Source organism: Caretta caretta, chromosome 8 (genome assembly GCF_965140235.1).
Source record: "Caretta caretta isolate rCarCar2 chromosome 8, rCarCar1.hap1, whole genome shotgun sequence".
NCBI lineage: Eukaryota > Metazoa > Chordata > Testudines > Cheloniidae > Caretta > Caretta caretta.
Window position 1 is genome coordinate 55,249,115 of NC_134213.1, and position 23,601 is coordinate 55,272,715.

The following is a 23,601-nucleotide window of genomic DNA, read 5'->3' on the forward strand; positions in this document are numbered from 1 at the left end:
GAGGTGGGCAAACTATGGCCACGGGACCATCCTGCCTGGCCCTTGAGCTCCCCTGCTGTCCCCCCTCCTCTGCAGCCATGCCAGCACTCTGAGCGGCGGGGCTGCACGCTCCTGCAGGGCGGAGCACAGCGTGCTTGGCTCTGGCTGGGGGGCGTGGCTGCCGGACATGCTGCTCTGAGCGGCATGGTAAGGGGGCAGGAGGCAGTGAGCAGGGGGGTTGGATAAGGGGCAGGGAGACCCGGGGGGCAATCAGGGGACAGGAAGCAGGGGGCGGTTGGATGGGGTGGAGGTTCTGGGGTGGGGTGGTGGGGTTTGATAAGCGTGAGAGTCCTGGGTGGCCTGTCAGGGGGCAGGCGGGGTTGGATAGGGAGTGGGGTCCCGGGAGCAGTTAGGGGCTGGGGGTCCTGGGAGGCGACAGTCAGGGGAGAAGGAGCAGGGGGGGTTGGATGGGTTGGGAGTTCTGAGGGAGGCAGTCAGGGGGCGGGAAATGGGAGGGGGTGGATAGGGGGCAGGGGCCAGGCTGTTTGGGGAGGCACAGCCTTCCCTACCTGGCCCTCCATACAGTTTTGCAACCCCAATGTGGCCCTCGGGCCAAAATGTTTGCCCACCCCTGCCCTAAAGCCAAGACTGTCAGGAAGCACAGGGATATCCTGTGAGTGGCAGGAGTAGGGGATGCAGACCCATGTGCTAAATTGCATTTGTCACTGCATGCACCACTTCTCCTGCACTGTGCGCAGTACTGCATCTCTGCCGGACAGGTCCTTTGAGTATTCCAAACCTCTGAGCAGCTCCAAACAGCTGCCGGTTCTTAAACTCAGCCTGCCGCTAAAATATGTCCTTCATGTTCACTTTTAACTGTCACGCTTGCTCTCAGCCCACCAGTCTACTAGGACTGGAACCTGTCCCCACTCTGTTAAAGGTTTGAACTCAGCAGGTTGAGGGTGATCAAAAGGTGGGACCATCTGATGGCTGTTCAGAGGTCTGTATGAAATGCATTTGCTGGCCTTTGTCCAGATCCCACTGGACAGGTATCTACATCACAAAAGATCTTAGCCAAAGCCCTGGACCTCAGTGAGCCTTGAGCCAGGTCCACAGCTGCCACCACATTTTGAAGTAATTGGCTTTCTCGCAAGAGGCTGAGGATTGACTGGGTCATAGAGGTGTAAGCATAGTGTGAAGTACCATGTCTGGGGGTGGGTGGCAATGTACAGGCTGCTGTACCTGTTCTGTGGATAAATAGAAAACTTTAGTCACCAAAGTTGTAGCCTGTTACCTCTCCCCAGCACTGCCACTTCAAAAGAGGAAATAATACGTAAACCACACACAGTGTAAATGCCCTCGATGCTGTTTATGGTGCACTGACCCGTGGCAGCTCATTCTTGTGAGAAGAAATGGGATTAATGGCTTTGATGTCCTGGAGGGAATCCCAGCAGAGGTGTTCACCTTGTTGCAGTGATTACATGGCAGGGATATCTGTTGCTTGTCTGGTTCTGGTGGTAATAGCCAATTATCTGTGCACAGAAAATACCTGCATTTCTTAAATGCTACAGACTTGCTGTACATGTCAATGAAGCTCTGCACAGACCCGTTGTCCGCAAACACAGAAATCAAGTCGTCTTTAGAACCATTCGTTAACACCAAATAGAAATGCACAGAGGTTTTCTTCTGTTTGTTGGTTGGTTTAAATTCTAGGACTGAAAATATCTACTTCTCTTTGGATTGCTCCCAAGTACTGTATTCTAACAGGAATGGAAACGGGTGCATGAGAGCACACTGTGAATATGGCAGTGTGAATGTGAATCTGTTCTCTACTGTAGTCTGTCTCCCTGTCGCTCAGGCGGGCAGCGCAGGAGGTTAGCTGGGAATAGAGACAGCCAGTTCAGGAGAATGGTGTGACTTGATGTCATGTGGGCAAGCTTGGTCAATGATCCTGGTCCAGATTTTTAGTTGATATAAAATTGGTGCAGCTGCATTGAAGTTAATGGAATTACAGCAGTTTACCCCAGTTTGTGATCTGACTCAGATGAAACAATTCTGGGACTACCTGGTGGTGTGTGGTGTTACTGGGGTTATAGTAGGACAAGAGGCTCTTTGTCCCTTAAGAGTCCATCAGCTCCTACCACTTTTTATCCTTTGCCTGAAGTCATAATCTTTTGTGGGGAGGTGTTGTAACAATTTCCACAGCAAGAACTGATATCACACGCATACACTGTGACCTCATGGGTAGAGCTCAGAGCAGATACAAAATTTGTGTCAGCATTTGATCTGTGATCCACAAGCATGGTCTGCAAATATAAAGTGGATAGCCACAGATTTGCAGGGCTTTAGATAGAAAATTTGGATCCTCATCCATCCGCGATCCGCAAACCTGGTCTGTGGATAGCCGCAGATTTGCAGGGCTCTACTCCTGGGGGAATTAGCAGCAGGGGCAATGGAGAAATTAAAATGAAAGCAACTGCCTTCAGCAAGTGCCTTGGATATTGTTGTGTATTTGGTTATCGTGGTAATAGCACCTTGTTGTTGCTATGGCAACTGAGTTAGATTATTAGGGGATAGCCCAGCCAGTTTTAGCTGGTTTGGTTAGTTCAGTGTGTAAAAATAAATGGTTGCTCACAGAGCTCACAGCTCTCTGTGTCTTAAGTGATTTCTTCCTAAAACTGCTGCCCCCAAGGATACAACAGATATCCCCAATATGGGGGAATTGACTATATAATAGTACAGGGGTCGCCAGACTATGGCTTGGGAGCCACATGCAGCTCATTTACCATTAAAGTGCAGCTCGCAATGCCCCCATGTCCCCCCATTCTCCACCTACTAGTCTTGTGGGGGAGCTCAGGACCTCTGCCTTGCAGCGGGGTGGTGGGGTAGGCGCTTTTGCCCAGCAGGGAGTGGGGTCTCAGGGCTTCAGCAGGAGTGGGGCTGAAGCCCTGAGCCCCAGCAAGTGTGCCCCAGTTTTCGAACTTCTGAAGATTGTCGTATAGAGCTTGGAGGGTCAGTAAGTTTGGCCACTCCTGCAATAGTATATGATAAATAGTGAGATTTGTCTCAAATTAGAATTTTTTCCCTATCATATTTTTCCTAAGGGTCCCAGTGGGTGTTAGATTCCTTCATGAGTGTTCTCAACACGAGATAACCAGAGACAACACAGTGACGGTGAGACTATGGAATTCTCTGCTTCTCCTGTTCCCATAGGCTCTCTCGGCCTGCAGTGTGATAACTACGGCCGGTGCAGCTGCAAACCCGGTGTGATGGGCGATAAGTGTAACCGGTGCCGGCCGGGGTTCCATTCCTTCTCAGAGGCTGGGTGCCGGGCAGGTGAACAAGTGTCGTAAGTACCTGATATGAGCTATGAGGGCTGGACTGGCCTCTCCAGAGCTTTGCCAGCCTTTGTGTGGAGCCTGTGGTGGCTGGAGACAATTTATTCATGGGAACTGAGCATGGTATGGTAGTTTCATCCCCCCTTCCTAGTGATAGGCGCCTCTCTCTGATCCTTATTCCTAACACTGTGGCCATAGCCATTCTAGAAGTGGCCATGAGGACAGAAAGTGAAGTGCTCATTAATAACACTCCAGTGCACCTCCATGCAGAGCTCACGCCCTAACGTGTCACCCTAACGTGAAACACTCCTGATCTTCACGGACTCTGGCGGCTCACGTCCTGCAGTTGCTTATGTACTCTTATCCTGATCCATCTGGAGTACTGAAATTCTAAGACAATACTTTCAAAGCTGATGGAAAGAGAGGTTTGGACACCATTCACAATTAACCCGTGGAACTCTCTGCCACATGATATTGCAGAAGCCATACATTTAAGTGTTCAAAAGAGTGTAGTGATTTATTTGCACATGAACAGTTATAATAAATAAATAAAACAAGCAAACCCTGCCTACAGGTGTGCTGCATAGCACTTAGCATAATGGAGTACCAATCCTGAGTAGAGCCCTGCAGCACCTCCACATGGCAAATAAATACAACAGGGACATAATGGCTCACGCTCCTAGGCACAACCCAGACTTGAAGAGACAGAAGTTAGGAAGAAACCTGCCTCCATGGACAGGTTAATCCAGAATTGTCCTTATGGGGTTTCTTGCGTCTTCCTCTCACATGTCTGGTGCTGGTTACTGTCAGAGACAGGTTGCTGGACCTCAGATCTGATCCAATGTGGAGTGAGTTCTCAACCTGGGGGTGTGAACAAGTATCAGGAGCAGTGACCAGCCTGCTGTGTCTATATTATTAAGCAGGACGGGGTCCCAGCTAGACAGGGGGCAAGGCTGAGAACCACTGTGTTTCTAGTACAATTCCTGTGTTTCTAGTACATCACCATGTACCACCCTCGGTGGGCCAACCAGGCTAGACCATGTACTTGCTGTGTATACCGAGCTGTTTACATATACCCGCGGTGGTGATTCAGCTGAACTGGAAATCAATCCAAGACGCTTTCTTTCCTTCTTAGGAGTGCTCAGTGTGACTGCGATCCAGCCGGTAGCGCGGGACATTGTGTTTCAGGTCGCTGCATCTGCAAGGCAAGCGTCTTGGGAGAGCGATGTGACCGGTACGTGCATGAGCCCTTCACTTCTACAGAGCAGACTTTAAAGGTCCCCTTCCAAATACAGACTGTAAACCCAAAGGGCTCTGCCGATTAGCACGTGGTTCCGGCATGGGAGTAGGGGTGTGAGCCACCTCCACCGGGTGTGATTTCTAGTCCCAAAGCCTCTTGCCCCTCATGTTTCCCAGAGTTCGGCTATGCCCTTTGCCCACAGGTGTAGTGCCAGATCTTTTGCTTTCAAGGGGCTGCCAATGGGCCCAAAGCCTTGTGTGGTTCCCATTGGCCATTCCTTTTGTGAGGATACCCAGTATCTCTCTGCCCAGGTGCTGGGTCACAGAGTATCCTGGGGGCGTGGCAATAGCATCACTTGACACAAACAGGAGCAGGGCACTGACTGATCAGCAGAGCCTAAGAAAATCCCCTAATGTGTGTGTCAAAAAGTGCCTCTGGATGAGTTCTTCAAGCCAGTTGCACCATCACACACCCAGCAGGGAGCTATTATTCCTCCCAGCCCTCTGGAGCAGAGCCATGTCCAGGCAGGTGAAGCTGCATAGCAAGATCCACCCCAGACCTGCTACAGTACGTTCCTCGGGTACGTGCTGTGCTCTAAAGCTGGTCCCTTGCCCGGGATAGAGAAGGGCAGAGGGCTGGTGGGGGAGTCTGCCCCAGAGGTGGTGAATCACACTTGTTCATGAAGAGCCTTTACATGGGGACCAGGTTTTTTCAAGCGCTCAGCACCCACAAGTGGAGCCAGAGAGCTCAGCACCCAGCATGTACTTTAGAAATTCTGGTCCTGACTGGGGGGTCTTGAGCTCTTCAATGTACGGCCTATGTTGGGCCTTTGGGAAGGAAACTCCTTGTGACTCTCTGTAGCAGCTGTTTGGACAATGGCTGGTTGGTGCTGGGGGAGGGGTTGGGGTGGAGGACTTCTGAGAGAACTTGCGCATGGCTAGTTTGAAATACCTTCTCTGCAGCTCAGTTGTTCCTGGCATTGTTGAGCGCAAAAGGACAGCGAGTGACCCTCTGGCTGTAACCTCTGCCTAGAGATACATATCCTGACAGCTGCACTCCGAGCCATCAGCTCTTGGGTGGCCAGTGGGTGCTTTGTGCTGGTTGGGTTTCATGGGTGTGTGCAGGGAGGCTCACCCAATACAGCAGGTGAGGTGGCACACGCTGTGTGTGACACCAGGTGTTCCGTGCTGATGTAAAATGTACCCTAAAGCCCAGTAGATTGATGCAATCTCTTTTGCAGGTGCAAGCAGGGCTACTATCATCTGGACGCAGGAAACCCTGAGGGATGTTCCCAGTGCTTCTGTTATGGTCACTCCGCCATGTGTGCCAGTGCAGAAAATTACAACATCCATAAAATCACCTCCACCTTCCAGCGAGGTAAAACCTTTCCTCTCATGTTTGCGTTACTGCATTACCTTCCCATTGTGTTTGCACCTTTGTGTACGTTGCCTGCCGGGACGCTGTGGCTCTGTTACCTCCTGCTTTATGGCGTGTGTGAATCTTCCTTTCACATGATGTTCCCTGGTGGGGATGGAGAGATTGGAAACCATCCTGCTACACCAACCTATCACCCAGTGACCAGTTCTCAGTGACCACCCTGCCTCCCTTCCAGCCAGCCGGCTCTCTTCATTTGTTCCGTGGCATGCCTGAAGAATTTTTCCTCCTTTTATGGACATGTGTTTTACTTAAATGCATGGAGAGCAGCACTTGAGACGAATGCAGATATTCAGCTTTCTACTCATGGTTGCCATTGTCACCTCTCAGATATGCATTGTCCTGTGTGGGGAGGGCAGCCAGACATTTGTTTTTAAAGAAATCAGTGGGCCAGATCCCCAGCTGGGGAAATCAGCACACTACACCGACGTACACCCGCTGGGGATCTGTCTCAGGGTGTGTATTTATTAAGTAGCAGGAAACGTTTATTCTGTGTAGTTTCTAATTCAGTTGGGTGTCCCCTTTGATCTCATCAGAGTGCCCTGTGGCTAGCAGTTCTGACCTCACAGCCGCTCAAGCTTCCCTTTACAGTATTTACTCATGGGCTGATTTGCAGATCATAGAAAGCCAAGTCTGAGAACACAATGTCCATCTAATTCCATCTTCCTGGTCTTTGGCATGTGATCCCTGCTGTGAGCAAGGATATCTCCAGTCAGAGACAGCTAGCGTACGAAGAACTTGACTGCTGACTGTGGTCAAGGTGGTCACTAATGTACGGCATGAGGAAATGGGTAGCGCTGGCCAGAATGCTGCCCTGGGGAGAGGCAAGGGAGAGTGGAAGTGTGCAGGGCAGAAATGATTGATTACAAATGACCTTCTGACTGCCTTTCCTTTGCTTCGATTTCCTGGCTCTGATGGCTGCAAACGGTTTTATTTTCCCTTTTAGATGCTGAGGGCTGGAGAGGAGTGTATGCAAGCGGGTCCCCTGTACAGCTCCAGTGGTCTCCCCGCCATCGGGATGTGTTTCTTACAGCCAGAAGATCAGAGCCCACCTATTTCCTGGCACCGGGTATGGAAGTGTGCAGAATGTGGGAGACGTGTGTAGGGAAGCAGCCAAAGGAGGAAGAGCCATACAATGAAACTGAGCTCTGCAAAGCTGCGTTCAGTGCTTAGCACAGCCATGATCTCACAGACCCCTCTCCTTCATGCTGCTGTGCTCACACCCAGTCACACCCGGGAAATCTAGCTAGAAAAACACCCTAGAATAATACAGACTTGCTCAGTCTCACGACACCTGCTGGCTTGCTGTTGCTGTGCCTGGATAAATCATACTGATTGACAGCTGGGGGCTTCCCTTTTTCATGACTGCGGGGGGGAAGGATATTGGTTTTTGAGAGAAGAGGGAGTTTGCCAGTTGCACTGTGGAAGGAGTGGGTTTCCTGGTGTTCATCTACTGGCTCTGCCTGTCTCTGGCATGACTGTGTGAGCTAGCAGGGCCTGGCATGAAGGAAGAGGGGTGGGGTCTAGACAGCCCGTTCTGGTCTGGGAAGCACATTTGATGGAGAGAGGGCAGGCAGTAATGGTTGCAGGGCGGATGTGGGAGTGTTTTTCAAATATGAGGGCTTTTGGATGCTCTTTACCGGGGCCCAGAGTGAGTTTCAGCAGCAGGGGGTTGGACTGGATCAGGGCACTTGCCACTGGAGAGTCAGTAAATGCCGGGTCCCCATATTCATCGCTCAGGCTGGTGGTGGGCATCACAGCAGACGGGATACTGGGACCTTCCGAAGTGTGGGCTCCTGGGTATCCCCATGCGTGGCACGTGCCTGGGGCCGGCCCCAGGAATTAAGACTTCCTAATGGGAGAATTTGACTCTTTAACCTTCTCCCTCTGGGTCTCTTATGTCCCTTCACAGCCAGATTTCTTGGGAACCAGCAGGTGAGCTACGGCCAGACCCTGTCCTTTGATTATCGCATGGACCGAGGTGGTCGTCGTCCTTCTTCCCGAGATGTGGTCCTGGAAGGAGCTGGCCTACAAGTCACCGCCTCCCTCCTGCCTCATGGGAAGATGTTGCCCTGCGGCATCAGCAAGACATATACATTCAGGTAAAACAGGAGGATGTTGGGGCGCTCTCACCCCTCAGCGACTGCAGAGGAACTGCCTAGTGACTCAGTGCCAAAGATGTGCCATAATCACTGAGGTTTCTGGATAGTCCAGCTGCCAGACCCACCCTAACCAGGTAGATTCCCTGTGCTCTAGTGTGTTGGACCCTTCACAACCAGGGGAGGCTGCAGTTCAGCTCCCAGTGCATGAGGCCATCCATCTCTGGGGAGGCTGTGAGGCCTGGCACTTAGTCTGTGGGACCCCAGGCCTTCTGTAAGCAAGAGAGGCTGGAGTTGTTGATTCCCAGTGGGCTAGTGAGTCGGTCCGTCTCCAATGGTGAGAGTGACACTCATGTTTGTAGCTTGGGCTGGATGCTTTCCCTGCCACTGCAGCTCACCCTGCTTCTTGCCTCGAGGTGCCGTGGGGTTGACTGTTCCAGTGGTAGGTAAGGAGGAATCATAGGTGTCCTCTATCAGGGCTCCTCGGCTGGGCTTTGTCCCATGTCAATAACACTCTGCAAGGGGCTAATCATTGGCGCCCAGGTTCTTTCTGTTCCAGTGGGAGTTTGGAGAGAGCCGACAGCAAGATGCTCTTCCATTTTATTCCTTGTTTCTCAATTTCTTTCACTTCCGATATGCAGACTGGATGAGCACCTGCACAGCGGATGGAGCCCCAAGCTGAGTTACTTTGAGTATCGCAGGTTACTCGGAAACCTGACGGCCCTTTGGATCCGAGCCACATATGGAGAATACAGTGAGTGTGGGGGAGGGTTGGGGTCTGGGGAGAGCATCATATAGCACTTGTCATCTCCAAAGCACTGTATTAAACCTCACAGCACCCCTGCGAGGTGGGTAAATCTTGTAGATGGAAAACTGAGGCACAGACCAGTTAAGTGACTTGCCAAGGCCATGCAATGAGTCAGTGGCAGAGTTGGGAACAGGAGAGCCTTGACTCCAAGTTCCTTTCTGTAACCACTACACACATTCTCTGGGTATAAGTGCAGTGTTCACAGAAAACACCCGCTCGTCTCTGGTACAGACACAGTCTTTAGAATGCCTGTTGTCTTGGCCCTGGGGAGGAGTTCAGGGTGCAGCTGCTGGCTGTAAATGTAATGAGTTGTCTCCTCCATCAGGCACTGGGTACATCGATAATGTCACCCTGGTTTCTGCACAGCCGACCTCTGGAGCCCCGGCTCCCTGGGTGGAACGATGTGTGTGTCCTGCTGGCTATCAGGGGCAGTTCTGTGAACGCTGTGCTCCTGGGTACAAGAGAGACTCTTCCAACCTTGGGCCTTTCAGCACTTGTGTGCTGTGTGACTGCCAGGGGGGAGGAAACTGCGATCCAGACACTGGTAAGGAAAACCACAACCATAGCCAGGGACTTCTGGGTGCTGCCAGGAGTGCCTGTGCACTGTGGCTAGAGCTGGGGGAAGGGAGGTGTTGCTGTGGGACAGGTACCAGGGTTATAGGTGAGGGTGCTGGGTGATAGGAATGCCATCAGGAGAACCGTTCCCAGAAATGTAGGTGGGACAGTTTTGCATTGAAAAATGTAGTTTTGTCAAAATCTTAATGTTTGATGGGAACCTCTCAATTTCGATTAAACTTTCAATAGGGAAAATCTTGTTTCGTTTTGATATTGAAACGTTTTGTTTGGACTTTTATATGCTATTAAAACATGAATTTTAATAGTAAATCCGATGACCTGTATTTAAAATTTTAAAATAAAAATCCACGTGGAATCAATAGAAATCATAAAGCCAAAGCTTTTTTACTTTATCAAAGTGTCATGTTTTTCCCTAGTTGAAATGGTGGATTTCAACAGTCCTGAATTTGAAGTTTTCAGAATTTTTGTTCTGCAGGAAGTTTTAAGATTGCGGCTCTTCATTCTGATTCAGAATGCAAATCAAGTTTGGAATGTTAGAAATTCCAGCAGAACGGAAACTCCATTTCCCCAACCAGTTTTTGTCATGAGGCTGCAGAGGATAAAACTGGGAGATGGGCAAGGTGCTGGGTACCAGGAAAAGGTGCTGGATTCTGGGCAATGGTGTCAGGTGCCTGGTACACATGCCTATGTCTTTATCAGGAATGTTTTATGCTCCATAAAGCGCTCTGTGTTCTGTCTAGGTGCAGAACTCTGACTGTTACAGTCAGTTCTAAGGGCTGGACTTACACTTACATAGCCTGAGTGTCTAGCTCTGCGAGCTAGCTGTCTAGATATGGTGCATCGTAACATGATAGCCTGTTATTGACTGGAGGAGTGAACGTGGCCCCAAGTTATGAAGGACTGTGTTGAGTTATGGAGGAGAGGAATGGTGCCAAGTCACATACGTGCAGCAGAAGGGTTGCCAAGTTATAACGAATGGTGCCAGGCTACAGGTGGTAGTGTTGGGTTATGAGGAATTGTGCTAGGTGGGTCAGTGCTTGGTTCCAGGCAGGTGCTGACTCACATGGGATGGCGCAGGTGGTAGGAGGTGGGCTGGGGTTATGAGGAAGGGTCTTTTCTTGCATGTACAGTGGCAGTGCCAGGCTGTCAAGGCCTGCACCACAATACAGGAACCACGCCTGGCCAGATCTGCACTGGCTGTTGTGATACCTTTTTGTGTCTTTCCTAGGAGACTGTTATTCAGGAGATGAAAACATGGACCCCAACACCAGCTGCCCATTTGGTTTCTACAGGGACCACTGGAATCCGCAGAGCTGCCGGCCGTGCCCTTGCAGAAATGGCCAGGGCTGCTCAGTGACGCCAGGGAGAAAGGAGGTCGTTTGCAATAACTGCCCTCTGGGAGTCACTGGTAATGGCCTCCCTCTGGTTTACCTGGAGATTTGTTTCCTTTCTAGGGTTCTTCTAGTCTCCTGCAGGACAGCAGGATAGGAAAGGGTAGCGTAGAGAGTGTTACCCAGTCCTTTTCCATTGACTATTACATGTATTCCCAGAGAATGCCCTAAAATCTCTCCCTAGCCCCTGGTTAGTACAGAGTGGGGTTGTGATGGCTGCAGTGTGATTGTGTCTGTGCAGCCTGACTAGCCGATCTGTCCCCCACTCTGGTTATCTGTTGTTCTTTATTCTATGTATTCCCAGTAGCGCAGAGCGGCCCCAGCTGAGATCAGGATCCTGTTCTGCTAGCTGCTGTACACACGCACAGAGAGACAGACCCTGGCCCTAGAGCGTTCACACTGAAAAGACAAGACTGGCAAAGAGGGGAGCGGGGAAAGAGGCACTCTAAGATGAAGTGCCTGGATCCAGGTCACACAGCAGGGCAGTGGCAGAACCAAGAGCAGATTCCAGGTCTCCTCAGTCCCAGCGCAGTGCCCCTGTTGGTCAGAAAGGCTCCCTCTCAAGATACCACTGCCTAGGGAGAGAGATTGTTGCTCCCCTTCTTGCCCCTCATCTGGGATGGAAGGTGACTTGCTTTCTGGGATGGTTTGTGTCAAAGGCTCCATGGAGCTAAATCTGCTTCCCCTAACTATATGAGGAGGGCGAGTTCCCCTCCACGAGAACAGAGCTGAGATTGTGAAATTCATTGTCCTGCAGGTCCCAGCAGGGCGTAGTGCAGGGACGGGCAAACTTTTTGGCCTGAGGGCCACATCGGGTTTCCGAAATTGTATGGAGGGCCGGTTAGGGGAGGCTGTGCCTCCACAAACAGCCAGGCGTGGCTCGGCCCCCTCCCCCATCTGACCCCCCCTGCTTCTCGCCCCCTGATGCCCCCCCCGGGGACCCCTGCCCCATCCACCCCTCCCTGTCCCCTGACCGACCCCGGTCCCTCCGCCCCGACTGCCCCCTGCCGCCCCATCCAACCCCTCCTCTCATTCCTGACTACTCCCCCAGGACCCCTGCCCTATCCAACCACCCCTTCTCCCTGTCCCTTAACTGCCCCCAGAATCCCTGCCCCTGACTGCCCCCTGCCACCCCATCCAACCCCCCCAGGGACCCCTGCCCCCATTCAACCCCCCCTGTTCCCCACCCTCTGACCGCCCTGACCCCTATCCACACACACCCCTGACGACCACCCCGAACTCCCCTGCCCTCTATCCAACCCTCCCGCTCCCTGCCTCCTTACCGCGCAGCACAGAGCACCGGATCAGGCGGCCGTGCCGCCCGGCGGGAGCCAGCCACGCACCGCGCAGCACAGAGCACCGGGTCAGGCGGCTGTGCCGCCCGGCGGGAGCCAGCCACGCACCGCACAGCACAGAGCACCGGGTCAGGCGGCCGTGCCGCCCGGCGGGAGCCAGCCACGCACCGCGCAGCTCAGAGCACCGGGTCAGGCGGCCGTGCCGCCCGGCGGGAGCCAGCCACGCACCGCGCAGCTCAGAGCACCGGGTCAGGCAGCCATGCCACCCGGCTGGAGCCAGCCACGCCACCGCGCAGCACAGAGCACCGGGTCAGGCCGGGCTCTGCAGCTGCGCTGCCCCAGGAGCTCGCAGACCCGCCGCCCAGAGCATTGCGCCGCCGGCACAGTGAGCTGAGGCTGCGGGGGAGGGGGAAGAGCAGGGGAGGGGCCGGGGGCAGCCTCCCGGGCCAGGAGCTCAGGGGCTGGGTAGGAGGGTCCCGCGGGCCGGATGTGGCCCGTGGGCCATAGTTTGCCCCACCTCTGGCGTAGTGCCTGCGTCCCCTGGCAGTAGGGGGAGGGCAGCGTTCGATGGGGTTTGGCTGCTGCTTTGGGGCCCTGTAGTTCTGGAGGGTAACTGGTCTCTGTCTTGTTTGTCTCCCCCTCCCCAGGTGCTAACTGTGAACTCTGTGCTGATGGCTATTTTGGAGACCCCTTGGGCGACAACGGCCCTGTGAGACCCTGCCAGCCCTGCCAGTGTAACAATAACGTCAATCCCAGTGCCGTAGGGAACTGTGACCGGCTGACGGGTGAATGCCTGAAATGCCTCTACAACACGGCTGGCTTCTCCTGTGACCAGTGCAGGGACGGGTTCTTTGGGAACCCCTTAGCCCTCAACCCAGTAGAGAAGTGTCAAGGTAGGAGTGTAAGCCAGAGTGTGCCCCTGTGAGAGTGTGGAGAGTGTGCCTGTGAGTAAACACGTCCCTGTGTGTGTGTGAGTATCAAGGCTGGGCATGTAAGTCCCACATCAGATAAAGCCTCCAATAGTATCTGGATAAACCCAGGCTGGCCTTTCGAGAAATCTGGGAGGTGCCAGGACCTGAGAGCCATCCAAGCAGTGTCAGGTCCTACTGATCTGATACCTGGATGGCAGAGGGCTCAGGGTTCAACAGGAACTCACCAGACCATAGATGCCCAGCCCCACTTGAAGAGGGGGTTGGTTGTTGCAGAAGAGTGGGGGCAGGTGGGGATGCTGGGGTGGTGAGGGCCGGCCCTGCTTGCTCTGCATTCTGAGGGACAGCAGGACAGTCTCTTGAATTCAAACAGGAGAGGCAGTTAATGGAGGGCAGCCCATATATCGGGCATTGCAGGACATGGTCCCACCAGACATTCACCACAGGATACGGTGGAAGCCGCGCTTCCATCCACTATATCTGAAGGGAGAAAGGTTAGACTTCATCCCCCATCTCCCCCTGCTGGCCATAGAGGAGGTGGTGGTAGGTAGATGCAGCATAGGCCATGTCTACCCAGACCACTGGGGAAGGGTTCTCTTCTCACCTTCCTTGTGGAGGCTTCTGCCCTTCCCATTAGGCCCTGGCTAAATGTAATTAAAGCCTCATATCTCTGAGTTTGTTTTCCTGTTTACCCTTTTCACAAGCCTTCCTAGCCCTTCATGGAGCCATTTGTGGGGCCACAAGAACACAAGCTCCAGTGTTCTCATGATGTTCCATCCATCTCTCCAGGAGCTGAAATACCGGGAGGAGACCAGAATCTTGTGATGTCTCAGGCCCCACAAATGGCTCCCTGAAGCCTTACAAAAGCCTGTGAGGAATGTAAAAGCAAATACAAATACTGAACCCAATGCAGACTCCTGCTGAACAAGTCAGCCCTGGAGAATGTGCACGTTTGCCTCAATGATGCTAAGAGTGTGATCCGTATGCGGGGTGGGGCGACAGAGAGAGCTGCTGCTATGTGAGCATGCAACTTCCATGATGCATAAAAAGTGACCGTTAATTTGCTGTTTGACTCCAGTGCTTTGCTTGATTTCTGGATGGCTCACGTTAAGACTTGGGCGCTTCCCAGAGGTGTTGATTTCTGTCTGCATATGGGGAGTTTCCATCAGCAGGGTACTGCTGAGGAGATCAAGGGGAAAGGCCCTGAATTCCTTCAGCATTTTCTGAGGCTGCTGAAGGCACTTTCGGGGGTTACAATTGTGGGGGAAGGAGGGATTAAGAGGGATGTGACTGAAGTGTATATGCCCAGAGAAGAGCTAGGGAAAGCTACTAGACTTGCTGGTAAGAATAACAGGCACAGAAACTGAATCTGAGACAGGAGCCTGGTCCTGAGGGTATGTGCTGAGAGTGTAACTGGGCAGGGAATGGAGTCCCAAACCCAGTACTCATGTCGTGACGCGCTTTCATAGCACTTTTAATTTTAAAGGGTCCCAGCCAGCGTTTCACATGTTCTGTACAAGAGTCACTTCCTCCACCACTGAACCAGCCATTTCTTGAATCCACATTCAAGAAGGATTTCACAGTGAGCAGCAATGTTACACATTATTTTAGGACAAGTCAATAATACTGTGTCCAGCTGAAACTCCCGGGGAGAATTTTAGGTAGTTGGAATATAATGGCTAGGACACTGAGGCTAGGCCACAAGCCTGAACCCCACATTTTAGGTCCCATAAAAAATGGGAGCTCCAGCAGTACCTTGTTAGCGCAGTGCTGATTCAGAGGCAAGGCTGGTATAAATAACCAGCCCGGCTCCTTGTAGCACCGCTGATTTTCCTTGGAGGTTCCCCATCAGCGTACGAACCAGACCTGAACTCCTTCAATATGGAGTTATAGATATTTGGAAGCAGTCAGCATTCAGGGGAACAGTGACTCTAGCAGCAGGGTAGGGTGGAGTTCACTGGTCTCTGTTTAGCCCAGAATGGGAGGTGGGCATTGGGCAGACAGGTCAGTCAGGATGTGGGTTGTTGTGCATCTTTGAAAACCAGTGCAGATGCAGAAGTGTGAAATCCCCGCGGAGGCAGATGGGAAGACGTTCTGGCGAGGACAGGCACGTGTTATTATGAGAGCTATGTTTCCTTACGCTCCTTAGTCCTCAGTGTTGAACTGATTTGTGGCTCCTTCCAACCCTTTGCTTTCTCTGCAGCCTGCAACTGCAACTCGGTAGGTTCTGACCCCCTGACATGCAGAAGCGATGGGAGCTGTGTTTGCAAGCCAGGATTTGAGGGGCCCAACTGTGAGCACACCCAGTGCCCAGCCTGCTACAGCCATATGAAAACACAGGTATGAATCTATGAATCTGTCAGAGACTGAACCAGTAGCTGTCAAGGCTAATCCACAGATGAGGCTCAGCAAATGCTCCTTTCCAGATACGGAGGAAATGAACCACCCATGCTCTGAGAGCTCAGATAGGCCCAGAAATATAGATCCCCTCTCTCCAAGAAACAACTCCGTGCAGACTTGGGGACCACACTGACAGTCTTTCAGCTCTGCTCTGGACAGAGTGAGGGCTCTTTCCACCTCTTGAACTCTCATCTTTGTAGGAAAAGGCGAGACAAGGGAGATCCTTCTAGCCTCTTCCTATGGACGCTGCCATGCAAGACGAGGTTAAGGAGTCTGGGACCTTCTTCCTTTCGGAGCGTGGAGCGGAACACATTCACAGTCGCGCCACCTCCTGCTTGGGTTTCAGGGTTAACCATTTTCCTGTGCACGAAAGAGCCCAGTTCAAATCCAGTCCAGGGCTTTAGTGACCAGAAGTAATTACTCTCTGGTGGCTGTTTGGTGGCCTGTCCGGTCTCAAGTGGGCAAGCGTTCACATCCCTAATGCCATGGTCATGACTGGCCCTAAGTAGTATCCTTAGGGGTGGTCTCTGTAAGCAGGCCAAGGACTGAATGGGAGATGGGAGCAGAGGCTTGGTTATCTTCTTGCTGCTAGTTACGCTCCCTCTAAGAGAGGTTTGTGGCACTTTGCTCAGGCTGTGTGTGGGAAGCTTGCACTGCCTGGTCTGTCAATAAAGGATTTCAGCCACCAGGACTGTTAATCTGGCAATTTGACCAGAATTAACATTCACTAAAAGGACTCTTCGTCCAGGTTACTCTTCCAGACTGTGCTGGGCTCTCTACTTCTCACAAATCCTGGGGCTTCTCTTCTTCCCACCACTTGGTGCCTGTGGACCTGGTCCAAGCCCTTGTCTCTTTGCCTTTGTAACCCACCTTTCTCTGCCACTTGCTAATTCCATGGCCTGCCTCGGTTTCAGGTGGATCAGTACTTGCATCAGTTGCAGCAGCTGGAGGTGCTTGTGTCTCAGCTGCAACTTGGCAGTGGGGCAGGGGCCAATGAGGAGCTGGAGGGGAAGATGCAACAGGCTGAGGAGACCCTGCGTGAAATCCTGAGAGAAGCTCTGAGTTTACAAGGTAACGCCAGGCACCTCCCCTTGGATGGGGTTGGAGAGACAGCAGAGGGGCTCCTGGAGGCTGAATGCAGTGAAAGGAACCAATGCTAGACACTCGAGTGCCAGGCAAAAGATGCAGTTCTGAACCATGCACTTCAGAGATAAAATTCTGGGACAGCCTTTCCCCTCTCCCCATCCCCGACTATGCGGATGAGGGGTGCAGTCCTGGACAAACCCCCTGACTGCCGGTACAGTATGGGGATGGAAGGGGGACTCTCTGGGACAGCCCCCCAACTGCTGGTACAGTATGGGAATGGGAAGGGATGGACACTCTGGGACAGCCCCTGACTGCCAGTACAGTATGGGAACGGGGGGCATTCTGGGACAACCCCTGACTGCTGGTACAGTGTGGGAATGGAGGGGGGACACTCTGGGACATCCCCCAACTGCCATTATAGTATGGGGATGGGGGGAGTACTCTGGGACAGCCCCCAACTGCTGATACAGTATGGGGACAAGGGAGCAGATGACACTCTGGGACAGCACTCCGACTCTGGTGTGTCCAAACTTTCTTTTTCTCCATTGAGCTGTCTGCCTGTTTGTGCTCAGTTCTGGTTTTGTATCCGGCGGCTCCCCTGCAGCCCAGTAAATCTCTCTTTGTCTCTCTTGTCAGCCTCTGACAAGTCCCTGGAGAGCCGGGTGTCCAAAATGAAGGGACAAGAGTCCAGCTACCAGAGCCACTTGGCCAACATCAGGGTGACAGTGCAGAGGCTGCAGGCACTGGGGCGTCAGTACCAGGCCCAGGTGCAGGACATTAGGAGGCTGATCGAGAGAGCCCATTTGGACCTTGGGCAAAGCAAAGTGACCCTGAGTGGGCTGGTAAGTTCTCCCCAGGACCTTTCAGCACAGACACTCCAGACCAGCGACCAGCCTCCCCCCTGGTAAATACACCCCTGGCCACTGCTGCAGAGGCCAGAGGAATCCTCTTCTGCTGACTTCTGTTCCCTTGCTCTCCATGGTGATGTTTTCCTGGCACCTGATGCTGACTCCCTGAGCTCTCCCAACCTCCTGCCTCGAGCTCTTCTCCCTCCCCCTCTGCTCCCTTATTCCTTAATCTTCCTCTGCCCGGTTCGTGCTAGCACACTAAAAATAGTGTTCTAGATGTTATGGCTCAGGCTGGAGCTTGGGCTTTTAAACCTCCCCCTATCCTTAGGCTCCAAAGTCTGAGCTCCACCCCGAGCTGCAGTGTCTATGCAGCTCTTTTTAGTGCAGTGGTGCGAGGCCCCATCTGTCAGCCTGGGCTCTGAGACCCGGGCTGTGTAGATGTACCCTAACAAAGGGTGGAAGCAGGTATCCTGCTTCTCCATAGGCTCCTTCAGTTTTGTTACAGGGAGGCTGCAAGTGTAGTAAAAGTTATTTTGTGGGTGCAGAGTAACAGGGGAGCTTTGGCCAGCACCTTGCTCTAGGACAGGAGTTCATTAGCATTGCTCTTTTACCTGGGTTCATACTGATGGGAATGGCTGGCTAGGTTCCTTTGGGCGCTGTGGCAGAGCTGTGTCTGTGTGATGTACTCTCTTACCTCCAGCCAGTCATTATCAATCCCTCCCTTTTGCCAGCATTAAATCAGAGAGAGGGAGAGAGAGACAGTGCAATTAATTTCTCTTTCTCCTCAGAATATTCCAACTTCAAATCTCCCGGGTGGGTCAAACAGTTTTTTGATGCTGGCCCAAGAAGCTCTCAGACTAGCAAACAGGTGAGCTGATCGCTGCGTCCACTGGCATGTTCTAGGCCATAACTGCCTCTCCCCCAGTCCAGATCAACTGGTGTTAGATGCACAACGGGTCAACACCATTGCCAAGAAGCACATATTCTACAGGGGTACGGTTCCCTTTCTTAGCTCGTTGGGTTTCCCAGAAAGACCTGCTCTCATGATGCAGACAAGGTGGGCGACGTGATATCTTTTATTGGACCCACTTCTGTTGGTGAGAGAGACATGTGTGTAAGTAAGTAAAGATACCACTTCACCCATGGGTGCCAGGTTTATATAATTTTTGGTGGTGCCTAGAACAGGTCCAAGCAGAACCGTCCCGTCCATAGGATGGACCGGGGCAACCGCCCCAGGGCCCGGGCTTTGGGGGGATGTGGGATCCAGGCAGAGCATTCCCGTCCATAGGAGGGACCAGGGTAACTGCCCTGGGCCCCGCGCTTTGGTGGGGCCCCTCGCTTCAGCGGGATGCGAGGTCCAGGGCAGCTTGGTGGGCTAGTGGGGAGCCTGGCACCAGCAACAGCGAGTGACCTAGCCCCAGCCTGCCCCTGCTGTGCCCCTTCCCTGCCCCCATTCCACCCCTTTCCCCAAGCCCCTGCCCTGCCTCTTTCCAGCTTTCACCCCTCTCCCGAGCAATGCTGGGAGCTGGCAGGGCAGAGTGAGGTGGGCTGGGGCCGGGTCACTCGCTGCTGTCGGTGCCAGGCCCCACACTAACACCCCAGGCCGTCCTGAAGCGCGGGCCCCGCCAAAGTGCAATAAGCATAAATATTGGTGGAGCTGGGCCCACGTTCCTAAATATTGGTGGAGCACAGGCACCGCGGGCCCATATAACTCGCCGCCTATGACCTCACCCACCTTGTCTCTCTCATATCCTGGGACCGATGCGGCTGCAACTGCTCTGATGATGACCACCTGAATAACAAGTGGATGGAGGAAGTGAGGCAGCCTTTGCAGGCCCATGTCTCATGGGAGCCCTTCTGTTTTCCAGCCATGTGCAATCAGCAAATGCCATCGAACAGGCAGTCAGGGCGGCGGCGGATGACTCAGGACAGGCCCTGGAGCTGGTGCGCTCAGCTGTGAGCGGAGGAGGCATCCTGGCGAGCTCTGTGCAAGGGCTGCTGCGAAAGTAGGTTCCCAGCACACGTGTGTGTAGGTCTCCACGGTGGTGGGAGGGGAGAGAAGAGAGTATGGTAAGAAGTGCCTCTAAGAATTCCATCCTCCTTATGAGGTGTCTGTCGGGGGTATACAATTTCCTTTGCGTGTTACGCACATTTGTGGGGCCAAACTCATCCCTTGGGCAAATCGTCCATTGGTGTCAATGGATTTCCACCAGGGATGGGTTTTGCCCAGACAATCTCAGGCATATTAAGCCCTGATCTACGCTAGGAAATGAGGCTGGTATACCTACGTTGCTCAGGGGTGTGAAAAATCCAACCCCCGGAGTGACGCAGTGAAACCACCTACGCCCTGGTGTAGACAGCGCTAGGTCAATGGGAGAATTCTGCTGTCGACCTAGCTACCGCCGTTTGGGAGTGGCTTACCTGCGCCGACCAGAGAACCTGTCCCGTCAACGTGGGTAGCATCTTCACTGACCCGCTGTAGCAGCTTATGTGTAGCGGCTTAGAGTGATAGTAATAAGGGAACTAAGAGAAGAGCTACACAGATGATTCGGGAGCAGAGGGGACTGACCTATAGGGAAATATTAAAGTGGGATGACCAGGATTTGCAAAGTGCCTATTGATTTTGGGTGCCCAACTTGAGATACCTTAAAGGGGCCTGATTTATAAGAAGAGCTGAGAGCCCATCTCTGAAATTCAGGCTCCTTTAAGAAGTCTCGTGATTTTGTTTGCCCGTCCTTAGTCACCTTTGAAAACCTTGGCCAATGCGTGAGCCCGGGTCTGAAGCAGCTTGTGACACAGGACGGCCTGCTGCTTTTCATTTCCTGGCTGATGTGGTGCGGGAGGCTGTGTTAAATAACATGAATTGCTCCAGAGTGGGAAATGTACATGATGCTTTGCAAAGATGCAGCACCCGACCAGCTTGCAGGCTCGCTGATCTGAGGCAAATGGCCACGCGATCTGACCCAGCAGGGAGGAGCTGGTCTCTGTGTCTCATGGGCTGTTAAACATGAGGTGGGTGTTATGGCTTACGATGCTTTTCTATTTTTTTTTCTTGGCAGATATGATGAAACCAAATTGCTGGCCAGTGATCTGGAGACTGACGCCAGCAGATCTGCCTTGGATGCTGACAGAGCCTATCAGGGCAGCCTGCTGCTCCTCAGCTCCGTGTCTCGCTTCTCAAAGATCGACACTGGGTCCTTCCAGGTGAGGATTTCTCATCTGCTAGACACTGGAGAACCTTGAGGCACTTTGTAGATGCAAATCACCTTCTGCCAGCCCCTCCACCATCCCGGTGTCCTGTTGGGAAGGAACTGATATGCTTCTCTCACCTCACTCTGTCCCCCTCTCCTTTCCTCCCATGAGCACAGGGGCTGACGAGCCTTTGCCCGTCATGAGGCTGAATGTAATGGATTCTTACTCCTGCTAGGTGGTCCAGCATCCTATGGAAAGCCTCACCACCTGCAGCGTGGCATGTTGCCACCCTGCTAAATGTACGTCCCTTTCAGGCCTGCTCTGGTTTCCAACAAGTGATACCGCGGTGGCAGCCAATCGGTGCTGTGGACCAGTCCTCATGACTGGCGCTGGGTACCTGTGTTCAAAGTTAACTCTTGTTTCCTTGGTGTCTCAGGAGGAGGCGAACCGGCTCAGGCAGGAGGCAGACGCTCTAATGGGCTTGGTGGAGACGTACACGGCAGAATACAGGCGGCTGCAAAGCAACACAGGAAGCTGGGAGGAAGAAATCAAACAATTGTTACAGAGCGGGGAAAGCAAGAGACTGGTAAGACATCATCCCCCATGTTAGTAGGTATCCTGAGAGAGCTGCCATCTCTGGGATCTGTACACTACTTTCTCCTGTCTGTGTTAAGGAGCAGGAGGTGGGTGAGCAGACAGGCTGCAATCCCAGCTCCATTATTCTGTTCATGTGACTCAGGCTGGGACGGGCGTTGAGCCTTTGCTGGCAAGTTGTAAATTTAATCCTCCCCGGTGAAATGAAGCTGCCTCAGAGACGGCTTTGGGAACAGGACCGGGCCTCCTGTGCTCTCTGCTTGATTTGCTGTCTCCTTGTGTCCCTTCCGGCTCGTTACAGGCTTCAAGTCAGCTGTTGTCCCGCGCCAACCTTGCCAAGAGCAGAGCACAACAGGCACTGAATGCTGGCAATGCCACTTTTTATGAAGTTGAACTCATCTTGAAGAATCTCAGGGGTGAGTCTCTTTACGGCGAAAGCATCTTACTTCAGCAGCGGTCACCGGTTCCGATCTATTGCTCTGAAAGCTCCACATTGCTGTTTCCCCAGCTGGTGATAGTCACAGTATGTTCCATTGCAATGTAACGTATGCCAGGTAATCCCAGCTCCTAGTTTCAAAGGGTTAAAGGAGCATTCCAGGCAGATCATTTTAACAGTTCCTGGGCTGTGAGACAGTGGAGCAAACCTCCTGGGACTCTTTCTCTCCCCGAGTACCCCCATTTCCCCATTCTCTAACTGTAGACATTCTTCCATGGAATAAGCAGCACCAGAGGTGCCAGTCTTTCCTAGGCTGATGGGGGGGGGGGGTTCCTGCTTCCGGTCGTCTCTCGTTTGTTCCTCCGTCAGTGAACCACAGCCCTGACTTCCAAGGCATTGCCCTCTCCCCTCTGGGATCTGATGGGGCTGCATATTTTTCTCCATTTTAGGGTTTCACCTGCAGGTAGATGGTAGGAGAAGAGAAGCTGAGGAAGCTATGAGAAGACTCCCTCTCATCAGCAATATGGTCACGAATGCCAATGATAAGACTAGACGAGCAGAAGGCGCCCTGGGCAGTGCTGCTACAGATGCAAAGACAGCCAGAAGCATGGCCGGTGAGGCAAAGGAGATCACTGGTGGTATCCAGCAGGTAAGGGAAAGCCTGGGCTCTTTGATAAGCAGAGCATTGGGGAATGGCAAGGGTAAGGATGGGGAGTGACTGGAGAAGGGTTGGTGAGAAGCTGTCATCTGCCTGGATTAGACACTAACCCTAAGTCCTGTTCAGGTCTCGGTCAACATGAAGGGTGTGAGTTACTTGAATGTATCACGTCAGTGTGTCCTGATAAATGATATGCAGTGTCTGAGCCCCAAGTGCAGACCAGAAAGTTTTGTGACACTGGCCTGGCATCAGTGAGACTGCAGGTTCAGCCTCTAAGGCAGGGGTGGCCAACCTGAGCCTGAGAAGGAGCCAGAATTTACCAATGAACATTGCCAAAGAGCCACAGTAATAAATCAGCAGCCCCCCATCCGCTCCCCCTCTCCAGCCCCGAGCGCCTCCTGCCCACTGGCAGCCCTGCCAATCAGCGCCTCCCACTCCATCCCCAAGCCTCCCGCCCGCTGCAATCAGCTGTTTTGCAGTGCGCAGAAGGTTCTGGTGGGGAGGAGGGAGGAGCAAGGGCATGGCAGGTTCGGGGGAAGGGGCAGAGTGGTAGTGGGACCTGGGGCAGAGCAGGGGGTTGAGCAGTGAGCACCCCACCGCACATGGGAAAGTTAGCATCTGTAGCTCCGGCCTCAGAATCAGCGCCTATGCAAGGAGCTGCATATTAACCTCTGAAGAGCCGCATGCGGCTCTGGAGCCACAGGTTGGCCACCCCTGCTCTAAGGGGACAACTGCTCTACAGGTGGGAGGCGTAATTCCTAGCTCAGCTAGGCCCCCAAGTACATAGCTAGGAGGTGGGACAGGATTGTACTTAGGCACTGTAGCTGCACTGCTATTGTTAGTGTGCTAGCTCGATGAGAACTGGCGTTGTGTACGTCTACCCCAGCCGGGAATCACACCTCGCAGCTGCAGCGTAGGTGTGCCTGAAGTCACACAGAGTAATTCCATGTCATTGACCTGTCCGAGAGGCTGAGTTCAGGGAATGGCTGCAAAGCGGAGTAAAGCTCTACAGAAGGGAAATAAAACTAGCTGGGAAAAGAACACGATGTTGATGCAAGTGGGTGAATCTCATAAAACTTGGGCCTGATGGGCCCATGTTTCCATGAACTGGGTCATCTTTCTGCCCATTCATCTCTGGTCTGATTTTTGGAGGCGCTAAGGACTAGCAGGCCCATGCTGAAGTCAGTGACAGTAGCGGGTGCGTAGCACATCTGAAAATCAAGCCACTAGTCTGTCCTTTCAAGTGGGTGTTGCCACTGTTTCTCTCTTGAATGAATCCTTGTTGGGACTTCTTTCCT

At 52.9% G+C, this 23,601-nt stretch overlaps 1 protein-coding gene across 1 annotated transcript in view; it reads left to right on the forward strand.

Moving 5' to 3' along the window:
• Nucleotides 1–23,601, forward strand: part of LAMC2 (laminin subunit gamma 2) — a 41,132-nt gene that overhangs the window by 13,993 nt on the left and 3,538 nt on the right. Inside the window, exons 3-20 of the mRNA XM_048860694.2 lie at nucleotides 3,193–3,328; nucleotides 4,453–4,551; nucleotides 5,798–5,934; nucleotides 6,938–7,060; nucleotides 7,904–8,093; nucleotides 8,732–8,844; nucleotides 9,224–9,442; nucleotides 10,703–10,882; nucleotides 12,808–13,053; nucleotides 15,293–15,429; nucleotides 16,404–16,560; nucleotides 17,212–17,417; nucleotides 18,212–18,291; nucleotides 19,292–19,429; nucleotides 20,483–20,627; nucleotides 21,052–21,201; nucleotides 21,511–21,625; nucleotides 22,095–22,294. Of these exons, the coding sequence (XP_048716651.2) occupies nucleotides 3,193–3,328; nucleotides 4,453–4,551; nucleotides 5,798–5,934; nucleotides 6,938–7,060; nucleotides 7,904–8,093; nucleotides 8,732–8,844; nucleotides 9,224–9,442; nucleotides 10,703–10,882; nucleotides 12,808–13,053; nucleotides 15,293–15,429; nucleotides 16,404–16,560; nucleotides 17,212–17,417; nucleotides 18,212–18,291; nucleotides 19,292–19,429; nucleotides 20,483–20,627; nucleotides 21,052–21,201; nucleotides 21,511–21,625; nucleotides 22,095–22,294 (2,771 nt within the window). The remainder of the gene's footprint in view (nucleotides 1–3,192; nucleotides 3,329–4,452; nucleotides 4,552–5,797; nucleotides 5,935–6,937; nucleotides 7,061–7,903; nucleotides 8,094–8,731; nucleotides 8,845–9,223; nucleotides 9,443–10,702; nucleotides 10,883–12,807; nucleotides 13,054–15,292; nucleotides 15,430–16,403; nucleotides 16,561–17,211; nucleotides 17,418–18,211; nucleotides 18,292–19,291; nucleotides 19,430–20,482; nucleotides 20,628–21,051; nucleotides 21,202–21,510; nucleotides 21,626–22,094; nucleotides 22,295–23,601) is intronic.